Below are 16,107 nucleotides of genomic sequence, written 5' to 3' on the forward strand. Positions count from 1 at the left end.
TGGGAGACTTATAAAGGCACTCGAGATTGAAGAAGCGGAGGACTTGGGCGAGGGGATACGGTTAAGGCAGACTGAGACAGTGGGATGGGCTGGTACGGAAGAGAGGAGTCGTCCGGCGACAGCGCTTCCAAATCCCAGCCAATGGGCACGGGGAGGGATCATCCACACCCAGCATCCACTGCCGAACGGCGGCCGCCACTCTACACCACACCGGGGAAAGGAAACCAACCCACCCACACCCCACCCTATAAACCTCTCAACACGCACACTCCGAGGCGAAATCATTTCTTCCCTCTCCACGCGTCCCCTTCTTTCCTGGACCGGAAAAAGAAGATAGATCTCCATTGCCTCCCGATCACTCCCCCCTCGCTTCTCCAATTCCTAGATCCATCCCAGAAATCTCTCGCTTTCCTTCTCTCTCTCTTTCTCTCTCCGCTCCCCTTAACCAACCGTGCCTCGATTCAGAGTCTCCCAGCCCTGATATCCTCTCCCATTCGCACAGCTCACAGAAGGAGAACTCTCCCGACCGCGTCGCTTAACTCAAAGTCTCTTCCCACCTTTCCGTCTCAACAGAGTGAGGAAACAGAGAGGGAGGGAGGACAAAAAGGGTATTTACCACTGTATTCTTGAAATAAGACTAGCATTTAAATAGAGAAATAAGAATAACATCAAATTAGGGAAACAAAACTGGAAGAGAAAAATGAATTCCGTTATTAGGGAAGGAGAATAACTAGCGATGGAAGAAGCAATGACAAAAATTATAAGAAAAATAGCCCATGCGAAGAGAATTCCAGCCAAGGAAAGATCTATTCACAGTAGGAAATGTAAACAAATAATTAAGGAATTAATTTATTAGACATTATGTTTGAAGTATGTTTTTTCTGCGGAAGTGAGGCATGGACAATGACAGTAGCAGAGAAAACAAGGATAGAGGCCTTCGAAAAGTGGTGCTACAGAAGAACGATGAGGAAGGATCGAATGGATCGACCGAATTAGTAATGATGAAATGCAAAGAAGAGTAGGAGAGAAGAGAAGCTTCATGAAAACCTTAATAAGATGACGGAACAACCTTATAGGCCACATCTTGAGACATGATGACCTGATGAAGAGAATCGTCGAGGGACAAGTGGATGACAAGAACGGAAAAGGAATACCTCGCATAAAATATATGAAACTAGGAAAGAAGATTTAAATGAGAAGAGATAAGTAGGTGTGAAAAGATTAGCTGATACAAGAATTGAGTGGAGAGCTACGTCAAACCAATCTTGGAATTGTTGACTAGTGATGATGATGATGTTCTTGAAATAAAAGATCCACTCAGCGCTTCCAACCAAGGGTTGCTTGGGTGAGGCTAGAGCTCGTCCCGAAAGGCCAAAGGTATGTTTTCAGGTAAAAATTTCACACATTTACAGAAACGTAGCCAATCCTTTGGGCCATCTCGCGTTGTGAAGATTTATTTATTGCGGATATCAAAAGGCTTCACCAGGGATTAGAAACCGTGTCCCATCCATTAAGACGTGTTGAAAGGACACTTCTCTTAAAATGTCCACCTAGCTTAAGATGGCCCCGTGTACGGTACAGGGCAATGGTCACTCTATGAAACTTGCTTTAATGAGAACCTCGCCTGCATTGGAATATTTTTTAGCGCAGCACAGAACGAAGTAAATAATAAAGTTACGACGGAAAGGCCAAATCAAATTTTGACTAAACCAAGGATGGAATATTGAAAGATATATTTATTTATACAAATATTACTAATTACCTAGTTAGAAATTGCATATTTTGCGCAAGAAAATGAGACTAAAATCCGTAAAGCTATAAAAAGTTTTTTCATCATCTAACTTAGGAACCAAACGTCAATATAAGGTACATATTACTTTCGTGAAGAGCTGATGTTTATTTGAAGTGTGGCCAATAAAATATTTTCCTATTTTTAAATAAAGGTGAAAAAACAAACCCCGTATTCAAATGATAAAAGTTGTACTTTCAAATCAAAATTTTGTAAGGGAAAATGATAATAAAACTGTACCCATTAATATCTCTTTCTATGACTAGGCTAATAATTCACGCAGAGATTATATTGAATTAAATACACAATATAGGCACGAAAATGGCAAAAGAACTAGTTCATGATTCCTTCAAGAAAAATGTTCATGACACAAATTGGGAACCTATCTTTCGAGCATTAAATGCTTCTTAAGCACTATCTTTAATGGTGCAGCAGACACAATACAGTATTAAGCTGTTAGAGCGCATTGAATGACCAGCAAATAAAGTCTTTCAAGACAAAACCTTGGATGATGAATTCCTTGCTTTAAAAAAATTGAAAATAAGATGAATTACTTCGGAAATACAATCTATACCCAAGAAACGTTTGCATTAGGAAATAATTTGGTATTTATGGCGTAGTATTTTACTGGTTTTAAAGTTATATAGGAAACAGATATCAATGAGTGAGAACAAAAGATGAGTCCAGTGAATTTCAATAAATTTCTGCAGGTGTACCACAAGGATCTGCTCTTGGCCTCATTGGCCACCCCATTTTCTTAATTTATGTCAATGATTTAAGTAATTTGAAATTAAACGGCACCTTACAACACTTGATGATGACACTGCCCTCGGTTATGAGGGAGTAATATGGAAAGAGGTAAAAGATAAAATGCTACACGGCTTTAACCTTTTAATTAACTAGTTCGCACATAACAAAATAAATCTGAGAGGCAACACAAAATATATATGTGCTATGATCCCAGTCATTGTTATTCAATACCATGGGAAATACCCTATCATTCACCATTCTCAATGATATCTTGCAAAAACTCTAAAAGGGTTGATATATGTAATTACCCACGAATAACTACTGATGAAAAACTAAAGCGGCATTCATATAAAAAATGTAACGTAAACTTTAAATTATAGTTTGTCGAAGTCAATCTCTATTAAAAATAGGTATCCCCTAAAGTTCTTGATAGCTATACATTAAGTCCTTGTTCATTTTACATAATGCTAAGGCATTATGTGTTGGGGAGGTGCATATAGAAATACACTAAGACCAGCAGTTTTATTTCAAAAGGGAATAGTAAGAAATATTAGGGGCAAAATCGATAGGACCCCTAATTCCTAAGTTATTTCGACAGCATAAACTCCATTTAAGATTTTATCTTTTATTTTACCTACCATCTATTATTTTCATAAAATAATTAAATATTTTTATAAAGCGTATAAAATATATTGCAGTTATTGAAAAGACATTACAGTAAAAAATATTTACAAAACTCCAAAGCCGACCTTAACAGTATTCAGGCGAAGTTACATTTATATGGGAATGAAAATGTTCAATAAGTTACCAGAAGACATACAGAACACTAATGGTTAAAGGTATTTTCTCCAAGAAGGTATCATGGTTATTAGAATTCGAAAATGTTGAAAGCCATTTTTATTTCCTAGCATGTCTTTCAAGGTTAATATTTGTTGTAACTTGCTTTCTGTCAAAATTATTATTTTCATTAATGAAATATAAATACACCGAATTGATTTTATTATTTTTATTTTATTTTCTGCGTATTTACTCTTATTATTATCCATAAAAATAAATGTAATCAAGACATCATGTATAATGAAGATGCCTCAAAAACAGTAAAGCCTAAGGGGCATGTTAAATATATGTTCTACTATTTTTATTGTCAATTCATTACATTGTTATAAAATAAAGTCTTTAAAAGAACACATTGCCATCCTGGTCACCACCTTGAATATCTAATTTCCGGTCTATTACTCAGCTAAGAAACAATAATGGCCGATTTTAGCGTGATCGAAATAAGGGGAAAGGGCCAATGCCCAATTTTCACTCGAAATAAAGCTAAATTTTCAGATTCTGAACAATTAAGGTAAAGACGCAGCAGAACAGACTCAGCCACGCACGACCTTCTTTAAATCCGCGTGTCTCGGTAATTATTTTTGTACAAAGATGGTTATAGATTTAAATGAAATTTCAAATAGTTTATTAAAACTATTTCATTTCCAAATGCCTTGAAAAATAAGGCCAAAATGCCACTTTTCTTCTAGATTACGAATCCTGAGTATTAAGCCAATAATTATAGCCGTTTAAACAAGCGATTTACGGAAATATTTGGGAGAACAGCATTTTTACGTAGCCATCTTGGACCCCATCTTGAATGTATTCGGTCCATTTTTTAGCTGGGCATCCGCGATTTTCGCGTTCAGCAGGGTCGAAATAGGCGTATAAGCTCGGGTGCCCAAATTTGTTACGAAATGCCTCTCGAAATACGAATTTATGGAATTTAGCTTAGACTATATCCCTGATTATGGATTTTCTTAAATGCCGAAACGGTGGCAAAGGATGATATATTTTGAGTATAGCACAGTATAAGGAGGAGGCGACCGACAGCCGAGGTCATTTGCGCCACGAGGGAAAGGTAGGTAAGGAAGGGTGGAGAGAGACCCGGCGACGACATTAGCCAGCTATTAAGAAAGGCGCCAAGGGAACCATGGCTTAACGCCCTTTCCGACGGACGAAGTATTGCGCTGGAAATGTCCTCCATACATCATCCACGCAGGAATTGGGCAGTCTCTGAAAATTCTTTTCCACCGCTGGGATTTGAAGCCGAGCTCACGGGATGTGAATCCAATACTCTAGCCACCAAACCAACCCAATCCCTGATATAATTTGACCACTTTAACTAACCTAAAATCACTATTTCAAATAGATTTATAAATCAAGATGTATAGATAAAGAATACTGTAAAGTTAAAATAAGTTTAACGGCTTATAATTCTCAAGTGAATATCTTCAAGTTAGACAGACAGTAGTTCAACATCTTCGCTTCCTACATCCCCTCTTCGTCTTCCCTTCCAGACCACACCTCATCGCCTCCTCTTGCTCCCTTCCCAGCCTTCCTCTCCCATACCCCTCCCCCATCTCTCCACATCAGCGTGTCCAATTTCGCAAATACATCAGCTGAACCCAATTCCACTTTAATTCCAAACGCAGTAGAAACTCGCCCGCCCCGCGACCCCCCATCCCTCCCTACCTTCTCACTTTTTTCCCCATCCCTCCCTCCTTCCCGACCAAGTACTAGGCACACTTACAGAAATACCAATCCCAGCCCATTCGGGCGAAGCTCAACTCAAAGCTTTGCTGTATCGCATCAACTTATTAAACTCTTGCGATAAACTAAAGCTCCGAGTAACCTGTAGGCAGCGCAAACACAAAAACGGATATCGGCCGAACATCAAAACCCAATCTCTGATCGACGGGAGAAGACCGAGCACCTTCCCGTAAATTTCGGGGGAAAAGAGAAGTCAGTTCTGCTATAAGTATATAGAGCATCAAAAAATTTACTATCCCGCTCATTCGAAGGCCAAGCGGTCTGCGAGGAGTTTGCGTTGTTTACGAGACAGCCTTTGCAGCTCATCGTGTTAACTCTGGCGGTCATCACTTTTCAGTACAAAATTGAAAAAACGCTAAAATATCATATCATAACACAACAGTGGTAGAATAAATAAATAAACATTCTCATCATAAGGATGGCGAGTTACACATACAGTCAGCTAGTAGCGCAATTTCGTGAAAACTCAACCAACATGGGACTACGTGGCTATTAATATTATCTTTTAACTACCTAACCATTATTATACCATTTTTGAACAAAAAAATCATGACCTAAAATTGAACTCTTAAAGTGGCAAGTAACACTTACTTTAGTTCACTAAAGCCAGAAACATACTTATAGACAAGAGCATAAGCAGACCAACGTTCCAATTGTAGTAACTTAACGCTCAATTAATACCCCAAGGCCTATTAATGGACATAAATATCTACATGAACACGATACACAATGAGGTACAATAAAGGAGAAAATTCCACGCGTGCATAGAACGCGTAAGACCAAGTAAAAAAAAGCTCGGTTGAAAATCGAGCGTAGGTACTCACACATGCGAATACAATATTCGAAAACAATCCCTTAATCATGAGTGCAAATCTTACGAGCATCAAAACACTGCATTATAATCTAACAAAAACATGAATGAACAAACAAAGAGCTAAAAACACGTGAACAAACTTTCATCATAGAGCGTATGTAATTCGCAATATAAATCCGAGTATTTTATACCCCAGTATGAGGGACGGACTTAGAAGACCAATATATGATTCGCGCATGAGCATTATTCTCATCACCCCACAGAACACTCGAAACGCCTTTGACTCAGAAGAAGTATTCCGACTGGAGAGAGAGAGCTGTGAGTCACAGGTACAATTGCGCCCAAGAACAGTTTTTCACCATAATTTACAGGAGTATGCTTCTTCTAGCCTGTCATTCATGTGCTGAGAAAGTATAAAGACGGGGATAGAAAAAGGGATTGGAGAAGACCATACTTTTTGCAAAATATTCCAAACCACACGCCTCACTGAAGGATGAGTTACACACAGAGGTATTGACTCTACACTCGACGAGAAAAATATCGATGAACTCCTTCTCTTGAGAGTTACTTGCGTCCCATAGAAAATTTTCCCGCCGCAATAAAGAGGAGAAATACATGCAAGGGCTAACCTTATCTTATGAAATCCGTGAACACATTATTTTAAGAAAGTATCTTGATATGATCGCATCATCGAAGCGTGTCGGATAGGAGTCTCCCAAAACATTTTACCACTTCATAATATGAAAACTTTTACCCCATTTGGTCACGATCCAATGGAGATTCGAGCACGGCCAATGACGGCAGCAGAAACTTATCCCTAAGTAGTCATAAGAACTGCATTGAGGCCGGCTAGACGCAAGGCGGGAAGATGTAACGTCATTCATTACTACATTAAAATAACACTCAGAAGAAACATGCAAACACATCCGAACATAAAAATGCCATAAGATAGAACGGTCCAGGAAAATATAATATCAACTTGGTAATGACTTGTATGCATCGACATTTGGCACGTCTAATGAATCATGAAGAAAGAGAAGAACTAACAAAGTACTAGGATTTTACAAAAAATGCTCACCAGATACACACATTAAAATTGGGTTACGTAGTGCGTAGATAAGTAAATATTTTCTCTAAAATTACCAAACTTATTCTTCAAGCCAAAAAAATTAATAGGTTTCAATGCCTCAGAATTTTACTCAAACAAGAATAATGATTGCCAGTTTGAACAATTTGAACAATCATGAAAGGTCAAAATTGTGGTAAAATGGAAATAAATAATTAATTGGAAAAATAACCACCATCATCGGATAAAGATGCAAAATAAAATTATCCCATGAACTTACTCTGACAAGATAACTATTGGACAATGTGCCTCTTTCTAAGTACTTGAAAAGCACAGAAAAACTTCAAATTTCAGCTTCAAATAATACACTAACTACTTTTAACCTAAAAAAACTCGAACAACTTAGTGTGTGGCGCAAAGAGCACCATTTCAATCACTGGTCTGGAAAATCAATGCCTACACCACTATTTCGATGAATCTAGAAACAATATCGAAAAACTTATACATAAAAGTTCTCCAGAGAACACAGCGGAAAGAAGCTTTAGTGTGAGCCCGCGAAAAGCATCATACGGCATCACAATGAATAGGTTGCTCTTTTTCTAACACATCGAAAAAGAAGAAGAAAAGCATGGTGCTTGCTATAAAATGTTTTTTGAAACTTTCCTTAGGGACACATCACGACGTTTTCGAATTGGCAAGAAAATAAATAGTATTATAGAGCATTGGAATCGGATGAGAAGGCGTTCTAATCTTAGGTTCTATTTCCGGAATTTAGAATTTTAAATTTTCCTAATTATAACTTTTTTTCCGTACGTTTATACCTAAATTTACTATCATATTCATGATGTTAGAAATGAACTTCTAAAACAGGAGTGGATGGGGTAATCGCCCCATCCCCTAATTGCAGCTATTGGACTCCAGAAGGAAATACGACTGAGGTACGAGAAATCGCTCCAGAATTCCGCCTTGGACACATGCGCCGTCTGGGCAATTTTCGTTGGGCCCGACGGCGCCAAGGTGACCTCCGTAAGACTCGTGCCATTCCAAGCCCCACTTAGTGGAAGGAGGGAGTGGAAATACGAAAGGAAACAACAAAACGAAAGAACACGTGTGCGCTCCATGACACACGTGCATATGGAGGAAGAATCAATCTATAAAGCCACCCACCACGGCCCGAGGAGTACAATGAGTTATGGAAAATGCAGGTAGATACCAATCGAAACTCAAAATAATATCGCGAAGCTCGAGAAATGATTAAGTTAAGGTAAGGTGGACGGCAGCATATCTATGAAAATATGATACTTAAATAATGGTTGCTGTAACTATTAACCACTGAGCATTACAAGTATCTAAATATTTTCTAGAGCGTTGGCCAAATATTTATAACTTATATTTAATTCTTCGACAACGTTTCGGCGAATTCTTCTTCGGCGACTTCGTTAGAAGGCAATGAATACGCCGAAATATAGTTCGTTGTATTTCAATAATATTTTTCCTTAATATTACCATTACCTACCCGTCTTAATTTAGCCACGAATAACAATTGATTCAATTCTTGGGTTGGAGGCCGGGAAATTCTTTTTAGCATACTCGGGCGTTTTCAAGGGCAGAGTAGCCATTTTCGGCACCAGTATCCATACAATTCTGTCCTGTGTGGGCACCTTGATCGCTAGAATACTATAATAAATAATAAGGGGTGTTATGGAGGGCCAGAGCATAGAGCCACATAGCAAAAATCGCATATTTTTAATCGCATTTTTCGCGATGTTCCACCACCTAAAAATTATTTTTTCAATACGCCAGCCGAAAGGTATTAAAAAACACCTCCAGAAAACGTTTTTTTCTTTTTGGCCCTCTCAAACATATTTTATAAAAACATGCGTTAGAAATTTTCAAATCAACGCCATATCTTCTTGTCTCGCTCAAAGTTCTTGAAAACAATTGGAAATCTGCTCCATGCAATAAGGTTTCAAATGCTGCAAACCGCATTAAAAAATATGTCTTCTTGACCGAGATATTAAAAAAAGAGTGAAAATCGTATTTTCGATCTAGCCGGCCCTGGTGGGCCTCTAGCGGGCTGGAAATGTGGGGAGGTTTGTCCTATTTGATCCCAAATTGCATACCCCAAGTACGGGAAAAATCCGGGAGGGGGTACTTTTCACCCTCTTTATCCGGCAATGCCCTTTGTTGATTAACTTTTGCCAAATATTCTATCTCAAACTTGGCCCAAACTTATATTACATAATAAATACACATCTACCTAACTATTGCAAAAATAAAAGTTAGTGACGATTCATGAACTGATTTAATAAAATACTGTGGCGTTCCGGATCCTTCATTAGAATACTTAAAATACCAGTCAGTAGATGTGATAACTGCTTCCGACAGTAGTCATATGACTTACAGCTTCAATCATGAACTATCAACACCGCCAATATTTGTTAGATATATTCGGATTTACTCATGCCGCACTAGTTAAGTATGATATTATTTATTGTTTTATAAAGATGAGATATTACGTATTTAAACAAACTGTTTGAGTATCGTCAAAAGTGATCCCAGTACAAAAAGTATTCGCTTTATCTCTAGATGTGATCCAATTTTTCTGAATGAGAATTTGAACTTTTTCCAAGGAATTCCGCTTTCGTTAATTTTGATTGAAAACAAGCCATAAATAAAGCAGGTTTCAATGCGAAGAGATCATGATAAAATAGTATTATTTTCCCTTATATCTTACAATAATAGCAGATAGATAATAATTTTGTGACGTTTTTACGAGTTTTGAAATTATGATTTTGTACCTCTTCCTTTCATTTTTTATAGCATTAGTACATATTTATAAATGAAAGGGTAAGAACCAATTGATTTCCGTGTCATCAAATCATTAAGTGCTTCTGATTCCGCGATTATTTTTGCTATAGCAAGAGCAACAGTAGAACATCGCTTTACAGCTGGATTGTTCAGAACAAGCTTATTTCGTATTATTTATGAAATTAGTACTGACAGTCCGCCGACTACAACCACTCCTTCCCATAACTGCATCTGCTGGATGCCCCAAAGTATAAACGAAATTCGAAAATAATCACATTAACCTGCATGTAAAATATACGTGGCTGGAAAAGTCTCAGGAAGAGATTTCACTGGTATAGTAATGCGCAATAAACGAGAAGGTGGAGGAAATGAAAATTCACTTTCCATATTCAATTCCAAACCACAATGCTTCAACAATACAACTGAATTATCGAGGAATCTCACTGTAACAATGGCCGGGAATCAAAGATAAATTAGGAATGCACAAAGTGAAGTTTCTCTTCCTACTTCGCAGTTTCACAAAGTAAGCCGCAAAAGATAAGAAAAGATGGGAGTTGAAAAATTCGCGAAGATATGACAAAACAACAAATTATAAGTGATGACAGACGCGAGAAGGATTATTTATGCAGATAAATTTTCAGGTCAATAAAAATAATAACTTTTTGGTGTATGACAACCAAAGAAAATCCATCCTCTACCTCCGTCTTCCGACCTTTGCAACAGCTTCCAGCCCACCTTGGGTGGAAAATTCTCGGGTTACCTTAGCATCAAAAAACCATCGCAACCAGTCATTCCTTCTCTCCCCACCGAAAAGAGGGCTGGATCATCTCCCGAACACATCCCCCTCGCGTCCCTCACGCAATATCCCCGGACAATGCAATACACCTCGGAGGGTGGGTCTCTGGGAAGTCCCCACCCCAGCGCCTGTTGCGCGCAACACCACGCCCAGAGGCGCCTAGCCGAGGAAGATAATAGCGCATGAAGGGCTGACGGGAAGGAGAGGTCACGGCACACGGGTACAAAGACAGATGATCAAGAGAACGGTTTGAGATAGTAGCAACGGACTGAAGGCACCTCACCCCTCCAATCAAGTGACATAGGGACAAGCCTCTCTCTTGACAATACTGAAAGTCATCTCTTCCCGGTGCATCATCGTAGAGGAGGAGTATGCGTGGAGTGAAATTTCGACTGCATCTTATGCAAACCATTTGCCCACGCACTATCAATCCTCAACTTTCTAATTATGAGGTAGAGCGGTTCGGGTTGTTGTGGTGGCTAGTGTGAAGACCTTCCACCCAGTGGGCCCGGGTTAGTACCCTAGAGGTGGCAGAGATTTTTCAGGGCCTGCCCGGTCCCTGCTTAGGTGCTTTGTGGATGGCACTTCAATAACAGCACTCCGAACGTCGAATGGCGGGTTAATCCGTGGTCCATTCGGCGCCTTTCATAAAAAGCAGGCTAATGCCGGAGCCGGGTTTCTCTCCACCGTTTCTTCCCTACCCTTCTTTTTAGCGTAAACGATCTTTGCTGTCGGTCGCCTCTTCAAAATACTACACGAATAACTGGTGATTGAGGAACTTTTTCTATTGGAGTCCATCGATGGCCTTTCCCCATCGGCCAACGAAAGAGGACACTATTTTGCTATTTACCCGTGTTATACCTATACTGCGATCCTGGAAAAAACCCCATGGGTCATTTCGAATAGACTCATTGGGTTTTAATGAGTATTTTAAATTTTAGACACTTAACTATAACGAACCATCAGTTTCACACGTAATTTGAGAATAATCAGAGAGACTCGAACTTTAACCCCATGACGAAGAAAGAGTGAATCCAAGACCGAAAAAATAAATTCAGTAGCCGAATGAGTAAAAGGATATGGGATAAGAGGAATTGAGATCAATGCAACGACACCGCATAAGTATACCATGAGGAGCAAACAGGAGGGGTAAACCACACACCTATGCCACAGTTGTCACAGTCAAATAAAGACTTATCGAAAAGTATAATTCTAAAATAATATCAATAACATTTATTTAAAGTGATGTATACGAAAATATTATAGTTTTATAAATACGCTGTACCTTAAGAGCAGTTATCATTACACATTAGCTATTTCCATTAATTATTATGAACCTTCCGCACTCCCGCCCCCTTTTCTGACTCTGCGCCAGATATACCCAGAATTCCCGAGTGGGACTTTCGAAAAAGATTAAGAGGACTCATTACATCCGCTGGACCGTTAGTATTTTGCTTACATTTCTTGCTGTATTCATCTTTTAAAACTTAAGCTATCATCTTGAAATTTTCGGAGAGATAAACAACTTAACAATTCAACATCAACTTAAATTTTAAGTATCAAAATTTTACCTCCACGAAAATGCAATGGTAAAATTTTGCAAGTTTAAGGGACAGACAATTGTTGACAATTTCAAGGTGATAGCGTAAGTTTTAATCAAGTAATGCGTCGCTAAAAGATACCGGTCGAGCAGGAGTGATTGCCTTCCCTCAAAAAAAAAAGCGCGGCGAGCATGAGCGTAGGCGCTTTCGCGGGAGGATGCTTTATGAGAAGGGTACTTGAAAGGAAGCGGCAATCTTCTTTAAAGTCCAAATGGCAACAGCCATACTCCCTTTACTACGGTAGCTCGTCTAAATAGAACAAAGAATAGTCCAAATGGCAACGGCGTCCTTCACAGGCTTCCCTATGCTACGGTAGCTCGTCTAAATATAAGCAAGAATGCCCCAGACAAAATAATTTTCTTCAAGCGCAAGAACCATTAGCTTTCACAAGAACCTTCTCTTAAGACGTTCTATCTTATAAAACACTCTCGTCGCAATGCCGAGAGCAGACTGAATTAGCGCACCGAGGCGATTGTTATGAACTGTTTTCCGTGAAACGCCCTTGTTTACTCAAGCCCCATCCCCCAAGCACCTCTTCAAGAAATCAAACGGGTGGACGAGGGAGTGAAAACGAAATACTTGAATACAAAGTGCGTGGGCCCTCCAACACTGCATAAACTTCTGCGCCCTTCCCTTCGGCAGACTCACCGACTGCCGACCCCTACCTTCGCGAAGGTGGTGCAGGCGAAACGGAGCACGGATATATGCCATGAACACTAGACTCCACCACCCTCAAAATCCCCATATCTACGCTTCCACTACGAGGCTAATTCATTCTGATTGAAATGCTTTTAAAAGGTATTTTTACACCAAAATACGAAACAAAACCAGATGTAACCACTGCAAATCTGAAAGCTCAGACTTCAGGATGCTCGTGAAAACGTTTCACTGATATCGACACATCGCTGCCGCTGGAAAATAGTTTTCTCTTTTTTCATGTCTACTGTATGGTGGATTTCTGGTGACGGCGACCTCCTATTTTCATAGCAGCTTGTGTTTCTATACTCGTAGCGAAGTGACGAAAAGCTCATGATACGAAGCAATACCTTAACCCCACATTCAAGTGAAACACACCGCGATCTGCGGTCGAAAATGTAAAAATCAGCGAAAGTTTTGGTACTCTACTTAGACACCGAAAACTAACACTTAAATTAAAACAAATGGACAAGGGAAACTCACCGATGAAGACGAATATCTGATGATGAGAGTACCTCAGCAGCATTGATATGGAAACCGTCTGCAAAAAAGAGAGAAGAAATCAGTACCCACCGCCAGTTTCAACGGCAACACACATTTTTCCATAATTAAATAACTCGTACAACCATAGTTCAGACCCTTATATTCTGGTTCCTTATCATCTTTATCGCATACGAAAACCACCCTTAAAGATAAAATACTTTACAAAAAAGTTAAGAAACACTGATACTAACTAGGGAAATTATTGAGAAAATCATTAATGAGTGTTACACCTTTCACGTAATATTGCCTTTGACCGAATACTGATCCGAAAATTAGATATTCCGGCTACATTTATGCTTCAATAATTAAAGCAATTCAATATTAAATGATTAAATTGACAGCTTTAAAGGTAATTACTGAGTAAAGGCTGGGTATGGAAAAAAGAAAACGTACCTACGAGAAAAGATTTTTTGTGAACATTTTCCAGGAATAAAAACATTCATAGTTATGTACGGCACACATTGGTTCCTTAACTTCAGAATACGTTCATAAAGAGAATCACAATTTTTATTCAGCAATTACTGGGTCAACATGGGGTTCACCAAAAACAGGAGTCGCAGTGGATAACATGAAATGAGGAATCAATCAGGGGAAATATTGTGTAGAAAAACATTCCCTGGTAAAGATTGCAACAAGTGCCTCTCGACTATGAAAGAATTAGAAGAAGCGGTAAATATCATCATAGATAAAAATTCACTGAAGAACCTGCAGCAAAAGATAACGAACCTAATTACCTAATGCCAAATCAAAAGTCTTAATTCGGAAAAAAATACTTAAGGATTTCCAACAAAACCAAAAAAATCCACGTTATTTCAGCGTAATCTCACTCGGTAGAAGCTGTGGAGGGTTGAGAAGAGAGCGGAAATACGAGATCACGACGGAAATTCGATCCTCAGGGGTTCCAAAAATAGGTCGTTCATCAAATATCAACCACGAAGCGGAGATGCGAGCGCAGCCACTTGACTCGTACATTCCGTCGACCACGAACGAAATAAAACTCACACGAGCGCCATCAATCAAACCAATTGGTCAGTGTTTACCTCTCTCCCCATTGGAGACTGAGACGGGGAGATCTTTGGTGGTCCAGCGCTGACATTGTGAGTAGATGGAGCTTTCCACGGCCAGAGACCAAAATGGACAACCGATTGTGACGGTTCTATTACTTTTGGACAGCGATGCCATAAGGAAAGGAGGGAATCCAAAGTAATGAATTGCACACCTTTAGCGTAATAACTCCTTCGACTAGTACATGTAGATGCTCAATCGAGAAAAATATATTCTTGTCACATTTAAGTAGCAATTATTAAAATAATTCCATATGAAATTATTAGAATGGTAGCTAAAATGGTATTTATTGAGTCAAACTTCTTGCGCAATGAGTAAACGCGACAAAAAATAAGACCGAACTGCTAACCAAAAACTTCATCAATGACTCAGAAGTGTAATTATAAGGGTGATTGATAGTTGAGCTATAGATAGGTTATAAAGCATTCGTAAACGATAAAAAAAATACGCATCGCAATTCCTAGCATCGCATTTCTCCTAAATTTATTTAATACAATTTTCTAATCACTACCGGATATTTTAAAGTAAGAAAAATATCAACGAAATCAGCTGAAACGTTTTTGGCTCAAAGCTGCACGTCATCAAACTCCAATTGAAACCTTATCAAAGCTTAATGGTTTCGTTACCACTTAAAAACTACCCAAAAGACAATGCCACGATTAGAAGCAGCGGTCCTAGTTTTGTGCCTCAGAGGAAATATTAACAACAGGGATTAACTGTTTCTGCACATTCCGCCGAGATTTAAATGGCAAAATTAGAGATCGTGCGATGGATTTCATAGGCTGACTAAGAACGTTATTTATTTCCACTCATTTAATAATCACGAAGGTGGAGTATCAGATACAGATAAAATCTATTTATGAATGTTTCTTTTGCTGACACTTTCTTTTTCCAAGATAATACTGAAGTTGGGGTTTCATTGACGTCCTCAGAATCAGGTTATTCCGCAGCCACCTTAATACAGTTCACATATAGTCCCGTGGTTTGGCCACCAAGAGGGGCATTGCCCAAGCGCATTGGCTACCCACCATCCATGCGACCACTGTGCGAATCGGAAGGGCGGGGGCGGGCGAAACGCTCTCACGAGGACGGATAGAAGAAAGGAAAAAGCCTCCATGCCTGGCCCTTCCACTCAGCTCCCGCCCGGAAAATAAAGAAATGACGGCGAAGGGTCGATTCGGGAGTGGGAACTCTCAACGCCTGCCCCACCTCCCCGCTTTCCCATCCCACCACACACATATACCGCATCACAATCCCCAACCACGCAATAAATGAAACGATAAAAAGGACCGCCACGTGTTGACGAGAGCGTTGATGGTCTTATAGAAAAAAGGAAGAGAATACCGCGAAACCTTCGCCCGAGACCCTAACACCGCGGGCTATCCCGACACATCTTGCAATGGGTGGTATGCAATTATGTCCCAGGGTGGACAATCGAAGGCCACAAGGAAATTCCGTGACTTTTCCAGACTTTCAGACAAAAGATTTTCGCAGTGAGGTATTTCAATTGGACCCGAAATTGCAATGCATTTACAAATATTGCCTCGTCGTCTTCGTGTGGCGTTCTTGATTCGTGGATCTCTCCAT

The 16,107-nt window shown here is 39.4% G+C and overlaps 1 protein-coding gene across 3 annotated transcripts in view; it reads right to left on the bottom strand.

The window, feature by feature from the left end:
• Positions 1-16,107, bottom strand: part of LOC124157878 (membralin) — a 185,145-nt gene that overhangs the window by 116,171 nt on the left and 52,867 nt on the right. For all 3 annotated transcript variants that reach the window (XM_046532944.1, XM_046532942.1, XM_046532943.1), the window contains exon 9: positions 13,396-13,453. In XM_046532944.1, the coding sequence (XP_046388900.1) occupies positions 13,396-13,453 (58 nt within the window). The remainder of the gene's footprint in view (positions 1-13,395; positions 13,454-16,107) is intronic.

This window comes from Ischnura elegans, chromosome 4 (assembly GCF_921293095.1).
Source record: "Ischnura elegans chromosome 4, ioIscEleg1.1, whole genome shotgun sequence".
Lineage (NCBI taxonomy): Eukaryota > Metazoa > Arthropoda > Insecta > Odonata > Coenagrionidae > Ischnura > Ischnura elegans.